Source organism: Thunnus thynnus, chromosome 13, assembly GCF_963924715.1.
Source record: "Thunnus thynnus chromosome 13, fThuThy2.1, whole genome shotgun sequence".
Taxonomy (NCBI): Eukaryota; Metazoa; Chordata; class Actinopteri; order Scombriformes; family Scombridae; genus Thunnus; species Thunnus thynnus.
Window position 1 is genome coordinate 10,881,569 of NC_089529.1, and position 12,102 is coordinate 10,893,670.

The window sequence follows — 12,102 nt, forward strand, 5'->3', positions numbered from 1 at the left end:
AATCACACTGTCTAGCCCAATAACTTTTCGTGATTAGCATGTACAAAACAAAAACATGAGAATGATGGCTGCTGGGCTGGAACACACCACACCTGTAGTCATTTTTTTATTGCACACAGCAGCCGTGATGGACATGTTCTTTGTTTAATGATTAGTCTGTTCAGTGTTTCATTTGTCTTTTCAACTAACAATGATATACTTTGAGATTGTGATGCGCTTCTTTTGCTTGAATGATTGTTGCTTTGAAATTGCTGTTTGATATGTGGATCATCATAAGAATCAACCCAAATCTTCTCACCATACACTCGTGAATTTTGGATTTTTAAAAAAAAAAATTGGTTTATTTTGGTTTGGATTACTGACAACATTCTTATAGTGTATATTTATGAAATACAACATATCAGATAGAACAATATAGTTCTGGCTCACTTCCCTGAGGTTTACAGTGGTCCACCTTGAAGGCCTCAGTCTTTAAAATCTACCTGCTTATTTGATCAACCTCCTCTGCCAGGCAATGAATTAAATCAAATGGAAAACACAAATCTGCTCACCACTATCTCCATTTGCTGAAAAATCCTCTTTTCATGGGGACAGTTTCATAATTAAGACCATGGTTCTGACACTTCCTATTGATTTATCTTCTTGTCTCAATAGGTTTGAAAAAAATCTATATTTCTTTTTTGTTGCAGCAGTAAATCCCCTTAAGACAGACTCCTATTAAAATTATAAGACACATTTCATGCATTCAGTCACTGCTTTTTTGAAAAGACAGATTTCTTCAACATCTCCCACTTCAAGGTACAAATTTTAAACATGATCATAGTTATCACGTCATGTCTGTAGAAAATATCAAACAATTACTCAAAATGTGCATTAAAACTCTTAACTTTCTCCAGCATAATCTTAATTTTGTGGGGACTGTTTAATTCAGGAACAATAACATCTTGTAATGGAATATGAGGTCCTGACAGTAAAAACAGTGACTTTCCTCTTGGTTATTAACCCATTGAAAAAAATCTGTCACCTTAATTAATATTGTTGTGGAAAACACACACAAAAACAGAAGAGAAGAACACACAAGTTTATTTCAAAACAATATCGAAGATGCAAAGTCAATTAGTTGGTCTTGTCCAATTTTCAATCTCTCAGACCTAGTTATTTATAATAAAGCTATATAAAATGGGAATATGAGAATATTAGCCATATTATCTGAATTTATTTTAGTTGTGGCTGAAATGCTATCACTTCATTGAACTTAGAGAATTGGATTATCATTCTCAACAAATTTTTTTGTGATTATTTTTGGCCCAAACCGACTAGATTTTCAGTGACTTTCTTAAAACTTGAACTGCGATTTGTGGCCTGTGTAATTCACTGCAATGGAAATAAATATGATATATCCACCAGGGCTGAACACATCTAACTGTGTTTGTAGATGGTAGGTAGGTTAGATCGCTACACTAGTGACTCCTGATTGGTTGGCGTGCTGACCAGTTACTTGTTTCTTGAAGGTGAAGTTATTGTTGAGTTTGAGTAATGGAGTAGTGTAAATGAAATCCATTTACCTTCATCATGTGTTGATATGGTTTTGTGGCAGAAGTCTCAAAGACATAATCTGCTACCACTAGGAATAAGTGTTAACTGTGTTTTTGTGATTTTGAAGAACTGATCATTGAAGTGACTCAGTCACAGCGTTCTTCCTGAAACTTGCTTCAGGATACAGAATTTCTCCAGCATTACATAACTACAGTCCACTGTACACAGGCAACAACAAATGTCAGTGCCTCTAGCACTGGGGAAAATTAGGTCACCTGCACAGTTGTGTTGATTACAGGTGGCATAATAAATTGTACTCAGTGATCTTAAACCATAGGAAGTGAAGGAAGGTCATAGTCCAGTACAACGCTTGCAGAATATGACCTTGCTGTGTTGTTTATTTAAAACTGTTGGAAAGCGACTTCTTTCATTTTCAGTTTCAAACACTGAAAATTTGAGAGTGTGAGTGAAATATTGGATGCTGATTAGTGAGGAATGCCCTCTGGGAATTAAACTCATGAGAAATTTAGTCTTGTGATTTTAGTTGTTGCAGTGGAAACATCCCATGCATGTTCCTGCTATGTTAGACATAAGAAACCTTACACAAGTGTGAGTAAGTGTGAAAAATGGATGCTCTAGAGTAATATTAAGAAAAGCTCTGCGCTTCACAAAGCCACATTGCAAACACCAGTGAAAGTTACACATGTTGGATATGAAATGACATCTCAATGTCAGATTATTTTGACATAGTGCTCATGAATTCACAATGTCATAATGTAAACTGACCTAAAGAAAGCTATTGGTTTAAAAAAAACAATTGTTAAAATCCAGATGTTTGTGGATATTCTTTAATATTTGATGGTACAATTTTGGATTGATGTAATAAAGCCCATTTGCAAAGTGTTTACTGACAGCAATCCAATAATGTTAGTCATAAGTAATTCAAATTTGAAACATTGTTCAACCTCAACTTTGCAATATGCAAATTATATTAGGTTGCAAAGCTAATTTAGATTCTGTTGAGATTACTTTCTTGAATTTGAAAAACAGATTAAGATTTTGTGTTTGTAAAAGACTCCACATAGCCGGCAAATATAAGTATTTAGGAAGAGATCTAAAAAGACTTAAATTCAACTAGACAATTATTGCCTAATGGTATTCAGAGAATTTAGAGTGGTGATTTTGGTGATGATTCTTGCAGCTGTGAGACCACAGATGTGGCAAGTCAGGCTATTTTAAAAAAGACTTCCTCTGTCAGCTAAGTTGACACCACTGCAGGAAACGTACTGTATTGTCAGCTTCCTTATGGACCCACACCAGTGTCTGTTAGAGTTAATACTCCCTTGAACTGAGGCTTTTCTCCTGACAACAGGCTGACATTTGGAAAAATTAATTGCGTTGTTCCCCGAGGTTCTCCAATTTATTTAACATGGCAGCATGATATCTGCTAGAGGTATCAGAGATGCCATTTTTCTGATTTCACCCACTAGTTTTACTGCTTCCTTGCCTACAGTTTGTTTTTTTTTCTTTTTTTTTTTTTTTTACAGTTTTATTGCTTTCAATTTGTTTGGCAATGTGTGTGCTGGTGGCGCTACTCCTCAAACAACCTAACCATACCCTTCCCCTTCTATCACTTCATTCCTCTCATCCCACTCTCTGCGCTGGACGTGGGTGACTCTAACGCCTCTCCTTCACCACCCACTCTATCGTTACATTATTCTCCTCCATACCATCATTCTCCTGCTCCTACTTTACGTCACAGTTCCACCTCTTTTGTGTACATTTCACATAACATTCTTCAAGATCTGGCTGGTATGTTTTTATCATTATTTGAGCTATGTGCATTTGCAGTAAATGAGTGGTCATTTCCCAATTTTACTGCCAAATCTTTCAGAAGTATGTATGCTATTTGTTTCCCATAAAATGTTCCCTGTCTCAAAGGAATTTTTCCCTGCCGTGTTGAAGGCAGAAAACCCGTCATTGGAAACAGATGAAAGCAGGATAGGTCATGATGTACATTCTAAACCCAAAGCAGCAGTCTCACCACCCACACATCTTCTTAAAGCCATATTGAAATTGCATGAAAGTGGAGCTGCTTGTCATTTTCCCTTGTCTCTTGGGGGAGGAGGGGGTTGCATAATTAAGTCAGAGCAACCTACTCGTTATTAGTGTCAGCAAAGTATGCGTTCATTTGCATGGAAACTTAAAAGGAACAAATCAGGAAGAGGCCGGAAGTCACGTCCATGTTGTCACAATCCATCTTTGTATTTCTAATCTGGTGTCAATGTTTAGTGTATCTGCTTGTCTGTTTCCTTCATGTTAAATCTTGTGGGTGGACAGTGAGTGTGTGAGTGGGTGGCTAGGAAAATTAAGTTCAGATGATTTGTATGGAAATTGCTATATTTTATTTCAATTGGATTCATTGTACATGATAGGATCCATAGGGGTTCATTTTTGTAGATTTCTGTAGATTTATCTTACAGAGGCATGTGTGCTGCTCTTTCTGAATATTGTATGACTTTATGAATCCATCTCTGTCTCTCGTAGGATCCAGCAGGGATCTTTGAGCTGGTCGAGGTTGTCGGCAATGGGACATACGGGCAGGTGTACAAGGTGAGACGTGATGTGGAGCAATTTTAAATATTCAAGTCTAAATCACTTGTTGTTTTCATCACAAAAATATCAGGCCGAGTAAAACGGCAGGAAATGTTGTATTTTAGTTTCTATATCAGTTCATGAATAGAATAAAACTAGTGCATGTAAAACCTGGAATGATGTAGGACTTGAACTGAAGGCTTACAGGGCAACTCCATCGATTTTTTTTTACACATCAAAATCTGTGTTCATTACCACTGCATATGTGAAAAAAGTTGTAAGAATAAAGAAAAAAGAGCTGTGGGAAATCTGATAAACTGCAATTTCATGTCATTTGAGGCAACGGTCGGCTGGAGCTGACGACTACAAAAATGAAAAACAGTCTAGGGCAGTGGAGTTAGAAAAATTTGAGGTTACCAGACCTCTGTAGCCCACTCCTCATGTCTACTTGAGGCCAGAGGCACGAGGCTACATTGGCTGCAACTGGCATAACACAACTGAAACTGTACAGTCGAGTGAATCAAGTGAAGTTGCATTGTGGGTAATATAGGGGCAGGAAGAAGAATGCATGAAAAAGTAATGAAATTGAAACTGTCCATTGTGAGGGGCATCCATCTTAAAAGAGATGCCATACTAAGTTGATGAGGAGTAATCTTTGAAGCATTCAAGACGACCAGCTGTCACCTGTACAATGACTTACTGCAGCAAAACTGAGCAGACGAGAGCGTGAATAGAAAGGCTACTCAAGTGTCTGCAAATGTTCTGTACATAAATGTCTCACATTACAGCATATTTAGTTTATCTCTCTGTCAGTGAATTTTTCAGATGTCATCTGAACATTTTAAAGTGACTGTGACAGCGAGATAAGAGAGTCCAGTAGAAGGAAATCTAAAACTAAGAGTGGCGAAATGATGTGATGAAGCAATTAGTCGTACTTAATGGGCAACATTCAGAAAGATTCAGAGACAACGAGTCCAAGGTTAGTTTTCAACTTTACTGCCCACTTCTCTTTGAATCAGGGCCGTCACGTGAAGACGGGCCAGCTGGCTGCCATCAAGGTGATGGATGTTACAGAGGAAGAGGAAGAGGAGATCAAAGCAGAAATCAACATGCTGAAAAAATACAGCCACCACCGCAACATAGCCACATACTACGGTGCCTTTGTCAAGAAGAGTCCACCAGGACATGATGACCAACTCTGGGTCCGTCTACCCTTGTAACTGTCCTGACGATTTTACAGCAGTGAGACTCATTTATTGCCCTCGCTAAGCTTGTGTTTGTGTGTGTGTAGCTGGTGATGGAGTTTTGTGGGGCTGGGTCAGTGACCGACCTGGTGAAAAACACTAAGGGCAGCTCTCTGAAGGAGGACTGGATTGCTTACATCTGCAGAGAGATCCTGAGGGTGAGAAATTGCAGCTGCACCAGTAAAAACCAGTCTGCAGCAGAGGTCTCTTGTTACTGACCGATTTTTGACTCCTTTCTCTGTCCAGGGCCTCTCTCACCTTCACGCCCATAAAGTCATCCACAGGGACATCAAGGGCCAGAACGTGCTGCTAACAGAGAATGCCGAGGTCAAACTTGGTATGTTGAACGCTTGAATGTTGAGCGTTTTTGGCTATTTCATCGCAGAAGTAAACATATGCTATCATCGTCTCACTTCCCTTCCTCCTCTGATTCCTTTGTCCACATTCAGTTGATTTTGGGGTGAGCGCTCAGTTGGACAGGACCGTGGGGCGTAGGAATACCTTCATTGGCACACCTTACTGGATGGCACCAGAGGTCATTGCCTGTGACGAGAACCCTGACTCCACCTACGACTACAGGGTAACAATAGCATTGTGTTTGTGTGAGCACTAAGCTGTGAGATCATATGAAAGCTAGAGACTGACTTGCTCCCCTGTGTGTTTTCCAGAGCGATATCTGGTCCTTGGGGATAACAGCCATTGAGATGGCAGAGGGAGCTCCGCGTAAGTGTACACACTCATCCGCACACGTATTTCACCTGTTTATGGTCGAATCATGAATTTCGATGTACTCAGAAGCAGATAATTTCTCATAGTCTCAAAACCCATTCTAAAAAAGACTTAATGAATGAATCTGTCTTGCATGTACGGCCTTGTTGTCTGTGCCTTCAGATGGACAGCTGACTCACTGTAATCAAGGTAGTGTAGTCGTGAGCTGGCAGTTGGCCTGCGGAGGCTGATTGCACAGAACTCTCTCGACTGCTTAGCGGGGAGATCTGTCTGCTTGGAGATTTGGTGTCAAACCTGACTAAGAGGACAAGAAAATCTCACTTAAGAGTAGCATCTAAAATGTTTACAGAATAAACCATAGATCTGGTAAAGAAACTCAATACTGAACAGCAGCAAATACGGCAAGAAACTTGTTGTGGCTGGTGTACTGTTACTGTAAATTTGCAACTATTATAACCTGTCTTTACTTATTGGTTTATTTAGTAAAACATTGGACATTAAAGTAGTAGCAGAGAACACTTTCATTATGGGGGGCACCATTCTATGAGCTCTGTTGTTCCAAAATGTGTCTCCATTGTGCTGTTGTGCAGCCACATACCGCTAATTGTTCAGTCAGCGACAGACTGAGCTCTGTTGAATAAACCCCTGCGCTGTTAGGGCGTATATACACCGAGAATGGAATTCAGTGAAGAAGGAGACATCTTGTGCCCCGTAGTTACACTTAAAATTAAAAGTATTTCAGTATTCATAGATTCAGGATTTTTCAATGAGGGTAAAGGAGATGTAATTGTAAGAAATTCTTAACGAGAAAAACCACATCAGACACAAATTATTATTCAAAGCGGAGTATGCATTATGCATAATATGGAGAGTATGTAATATGTCTCAAAAGATGTCTGGAGGGGATCTTCAAGCATAAATTTAAGTGGAGTCTACCTCTTGTCGTCAAAAAAAATTTGTACTATTGGCATAAAATTTATATGATCTGAAGCCTTTTTTCACATCACTGATGAGGAGCAGCTACAGACCATGCTGCTGCTGTGAATGACATAAGGCATCCAGGTTAACTGTCAAGCTGGTGTTGATGTACCATCATGAGAAACAGTAGATTTTTGTGCATTCAGCGTTTTAGAGTCAAATGATTCCATAGAACGTCTGTATTGATAACATGACCTCCAACATTTAGTGAAATAGGGGAGGGTGTGATAGGTGAACTATGAACAGTTTATTTATCCATCAGTTTTCCCATCATACAAACTACCTAAGACAAGACTGATATGTGTCATTGTTTCATTGAAAAGCATCATTGTGACAGTTACAAAAATGTTTGTATTTGCCTCACAGCGTATGCTACAATCAGACTCTCATTAACTTCTGGGAAAAATTTTCACCTGTCTCAGTTTGATTTTTTTAATTAGTTGTACATCACACATAATATATTTTCTGTGTGAATTATGAGGAAGTTCCAGAGCTAGATGTGTCTAAATGTTGTCAGCATTTCACAATTGCATTATTAGGCCCAAGGGTGACACAGTTTTTTATATATTTAAAAAATATGAAGCAAGTTTCCAACTTAAACCACATCGTTTGTGGTTGCATGATAAGCTAACTGGTAACTTGTTTTTGAACATATGAATTCTTAAGCATCTTCTTTCCATGCGCCTATCAACAGACACTTCCTATACCTCTTCTATTTGTACACTTAAGCTTCATGAAAACAAAGGGCTGTCAGTTTGGTAAATAAAAGGTAACAAGTTAAATATAGAGCTTTTGGATTATATGTTTAGGTTTGTAACTGATAAATTGTACAAACAGAACAGTTCACTCCAGGTATTTAATAAAACACAAAATGGGATGGCAGTGTACAACTGTGTCCTTGATCATTTCCACCGATAAAACTTCCAGCATCCTATTAGTGTGTGATCTAGTCCTTTAAATGAAAATAAACCACATTATCCTCCTGAATACTCATTTTGCTTAAATGTTCATACCATGTGAAATACATGTTAAACATGCATGTTACATGAAGCACATATTATCAGTATAACTGTGACGCCTCTGTTTTAATGTGGCACTTAAAATGCAGAAATTAACATTTCCTCTTGCCTTTGGCTGTCTCAGTCACGTTGCATATGTCCAAAAGACTGCGTTACAAAAGCCTATTTACTGTGTAACTCTAAAGCTAACCAGTCAGGTTTAGCTACCTACCTACGCTGGGAACACAATGACTCACAGTCCTTGCTCTTACATTCAATGTAACAATAAGCCTGAGGCACCAGGAAAGATTGGATAACAACAGCTGTACCCATGTTTAAAGATACGAAGAATATGTGTAATGGTGGCTTGTATTATTTACAAATGACCATGTGTATGAATATATGATATTGATACTGATATGCTTTTTCCTTCCTTGTACAGTAGTTGGATAGGAGGATTGAATTATACTCAACAACTCTTCTTTATTTCTGTAGCATTGTGTGACATGCACCCAATGAGAGCCCTCTTCTTGATTCCCAGGAATCCCCCTCCTAAACTTAAATCCAAAAAATGGTGAGTTATATCTGTCTTATATATCTGTCTCTTCTTGAATTGCAAATATTATTTACTGTCAAATCCTAGACAAGCTGATGCTCCCTTCACATTATGTAAAGTTTGTAAAACCCTTAAAGTCTTATAGAATCTAGCTTGTCTCCAAAAATAAGTTGAAATGAAAAAGGAGGTTTGGCCAAACCATTTTATGCAATAGAAAAAGGTGTAATTTTCACTGTCTAGTGCTGCACTGTAATGTATATTACACAATAGATAAATTCAGTTTTGGTCTTTTTCCCTATCAAAATACATGGAAATATTTGTATGTAGTATGTTAGATAAAATGGCAAAAGACGCCTCATCACTATGAACAGTGAACATTTCCATCAAAAATTTGTTGATGATCACATTTTGTGATACTGCACTGAAATAATTAGGTATTACACACTTTCTGGAATAATTAGCTAGCTAAATCCATCAACAGTTACAGCAGGAGAGCATATTAATATGCAATTCAGTAACATGCTAATTCTGTTTACTTGATGTTAAGGAAACCAGGTTACTGCAGAGCAACAATAACCAAGTACATATAAACACACTGAATAAGAACACCACTGAAGGGAAAGAATGCTGATTGTACAAGAAACAATTCCAAATGAGGCTAGTTTCTCAAAGTAAATGGTGATCTTCTGCAGATTACTCTGAGTGCTTTCGCATCATTTCTCTCAATTGGGAAAGATGATATGGAAATCTGTCCCTCACTCCTATGTCAGAGTGTGAGTGGTCATGTGTTTTGTCTCAATAATGAGGCAAAAGATTATTGCGAGCAAGACAAGAAGCTGAAGGTATTTTGACTAATTTGTCATGTTCTTCCTCCTACCCTGTTTTTTTGTTCCTGTTGCTTTTCCCACTTCTTGTTACTGGGCCCACATTCAGTATGCATTCAGAATGCAATGTTTCTACCACAATGTAGCTGTCAGCTGTCAAAATTAACAATTTTGCGAATATAAAACATAAGAGATGGAAACATCATCATGACCACTTTTAATATTATATAATGAACTCAACAACTCTCTGTTAATGTGTGATTTCGTACAGGTAATATTCATTAACTAGTTATTGTAGTTCATTGACTTATGTTTTATTGTTGTACCCAGAATTGTGTTTGCAGTTTCAGTGAAAGTGTGTGTAGGAAGAACAAGCAACAGCTAGTAGTGAAGGAGCTTCTTTTGTTGTTAGTATACTGTTCACTCTGGTTACTGATTAATCTCAGATACTAGCCTCCATTTATGTAAAGACATGGCAGAATGAAATGAGTCACTGCAGGTTTTTTTTTTTGTCAGTTTCTCAAGTGCTGTCACAAAAGATGTTAGCATGAAACCTTAATGGCTTTCGTTCACAGTACTGTTACAAAGGAAGATTCCTAGAATTTTTCTTTTTTTCTGAAATACTGACGCACACGATTCCTCCCAGAAAATGCTTGACATGTGAAAGGGGTTAAAGACAGACCTTGTCCCTCTTGAGTCTCTCTCTCTGAGCAGTGTTGGATCAGGGTTCTGGACAGTAACAGCCCAGCTGCCAACTGTTTCATGCCTCCCCTCCCTCACCCTCTCCCTCACCAGTTTTATCATCCACTAACCTCCCCCTTCCTCCCAGGTCCAAGAAATTCATTGACTTTATAGAGGGCTGTCTGGTGAAGACATACCCCAGCCGACCATCCACAGAACAGCTGCTCAAGCACTCCTTCATCAGGGACCAGCCCACTGAGCGCCAGGTCCGAATCCAACTCAAAGACCATATTGACCGTACTCGTAAGAAAAGGGGAGAGAAAGGTAAGCAGATGAGATGGGAAGAGTCTGGCATCACTGAGTTGACTTCAATCTATGTAACTCAGACAACATAGTCTCTTCTTGGGGTATACTGTAGGTTAATATGGCGAAAGGTGCTTTCATGTAATGTTCTGACATTTGTTTATCCTATTTTTTTCTTTTAGAAGAGACCGAGTATGAGTACAGTGGTAGTGATGAGGAGGATGAAAATCGTGGTGATGACAGAGAGTCAAGGTAATAGCAGTTTGTCATCTCTGTCCTAGTAGTGGGCATCCTTGACTTGTGCTCACTGTGCTTCCCAAGATCCTCTCCCTCATATTATCAATTTGGGTCATCAGCTCAATCCTCAATGTGCCTGGTGAGTCCACCCTGAGGCGGGACTTCCAGCGTCTGCAGCAGGAGAACAAAGAGCGCTCGGAGGCTCACAAACGGCAACAGGCCCAACTGGCTGCGCAGCGCAGGGACCCTGAGGAACACAAGAGGCAACTGCTGCATGACCGACAGAAACGCATCGAGGAGCAAAAGGAGCAGCGCCGCCGACTTGAGGAGGTAATGGTCAACTAGGGAATGGATACTCTTTGAAGGAATTGTTTGACATTTTGTGAAATTTGTTATTTCCTTCCTTCCTGAGAGTAAGATGAAAAGAGCGATGACACTTTCATGGCTGTATGCTAAATATGGAGCTGGAGTCGGGGGGAAACAGTCAGCCTGGCTCTCTCTAAAGTTCAAAAGTCTTCCTACCAGCCCCTGAGAGGTCTTAATTTTAGATCTGCAAAGTAAAATGCTTTATAAACTCAACTCTAAGGGTTTAGACCAGTGGTTCTCAAAGAGGTTCCAGGTGGTCCCCAGGAAAAAGGGGAATAATTTCTTTTCACTATAATTCTATCCATAAGTAACACAATGACAGAATGTATGACTATTCTGGACATGGGTTTCATACACTTTCTGTAATAAAACATCTAAAAGCAAAAATCTTATCAGATGGGGGACCCTGGGACAAAATCTTATCAAATGGGGGTCCGTGGTCTAATTTGTGTCAGTTTAGGGGCCCTTGATGTGAAGAAGTCTTAGAACCAGTAAGAGAATATTAATACTCAACTACCAACAATTAGATGTTTAAGGGATGTAGTTGATATGTAGCTTGAGTATCAGCAGTTGAACTTTGAAATGAAATACTGCCTGAACTTAAATCCCATCCCTACTTCAGAGACTGAGAGCACATTCATTAGGTGTCTGTAGATTAGATGCACTTGACATTCATAATAATGTTTGACATTAAATTAACCAAAACTTTTCACAACTGACTCGCAACTTGTGATCACAGGCTGTCTTTGTTTATTGGTGTTGGTTCCACTTGACATTCTCATACAATAATGTTATACAAAGATATCAGATTTTGTCAGGGATAGAGCAGCAGAGGCCTGGACTTATTTCTGCCATTGACCTTGATTTCAGAATTCACTGTAAACCTGTTTGTTTCATCAGGCGCTCATGCAAACGTTATACCACATGATGATAAGTTTTTAATTCAAAGTGTAATTGTACCAAGCAAAGAAAATATCAGGTTCCTTGTCTGTTATGTGCCCCACTCTTGTCCTTATCCTTCAGCCACTTAACTAAATACTGTTGCCCTTTTCTAT

The 12,102-nt window shown here is 38.9% G+C and overlaps 1 protein-coding gene across 6 annotated transcripts in view; it reads left to right on the forward strand.

Annotated features, from left to right (window-relative positions):
* The window catches only part of mink1 (misshapen-like kinase 1), a 32,497-nt gene that overhangs the window by 1,634 nt on the left and 18,761 nt on the right, over positions 1 to 12,102 (forward strand). For all 6 annotated transcript variants that reach the window (XM_067607837.1, XM_067607839.1, XM_067607841.1 and 3 more), the window contains exons 2-11: positions 4,084 to 4,149; positions 5,151 to 5,333; positions 5,423 to 5,533; positions 5,622 to 5,712; positions 5,825 to 5,955; positions 6,044 to 6,098; positions 8,576 to 8,654; positions 10,290 to 10,465; positions 10,627 to 10,696; positions 10,801 to 11,011. In XM_067607837.1, coding sequence (XP_067463938.1) covers positions 4,084 to 4,149; positions 5,151 to 5,333; positions 5,423 to 5,533; positions 5,622 to 5,712; positions 5,825 to 5,955; positions 6,044 to 6,098; positions 8,576 to 8,654; positions 10,290 to 10,465; positions 10,627 to 10,696; positions 10,801 to 11,011 — 1,173 coding nt within the window. The remainder of the gene's footprint in view (positions 1 to 4,083; positions 4,150 to 5,150; positions 5,334 to 5,422; positions 5,534 to 5,621; positions 5,713 to 5,824; positions 5,956 to 6,043; positions 6,099 to 8,575; positions 8,655 to 10,289; positions 10,466 to 10,626; positions 10,697 to 10,800; positions 11,012 to 12,102) is intronic.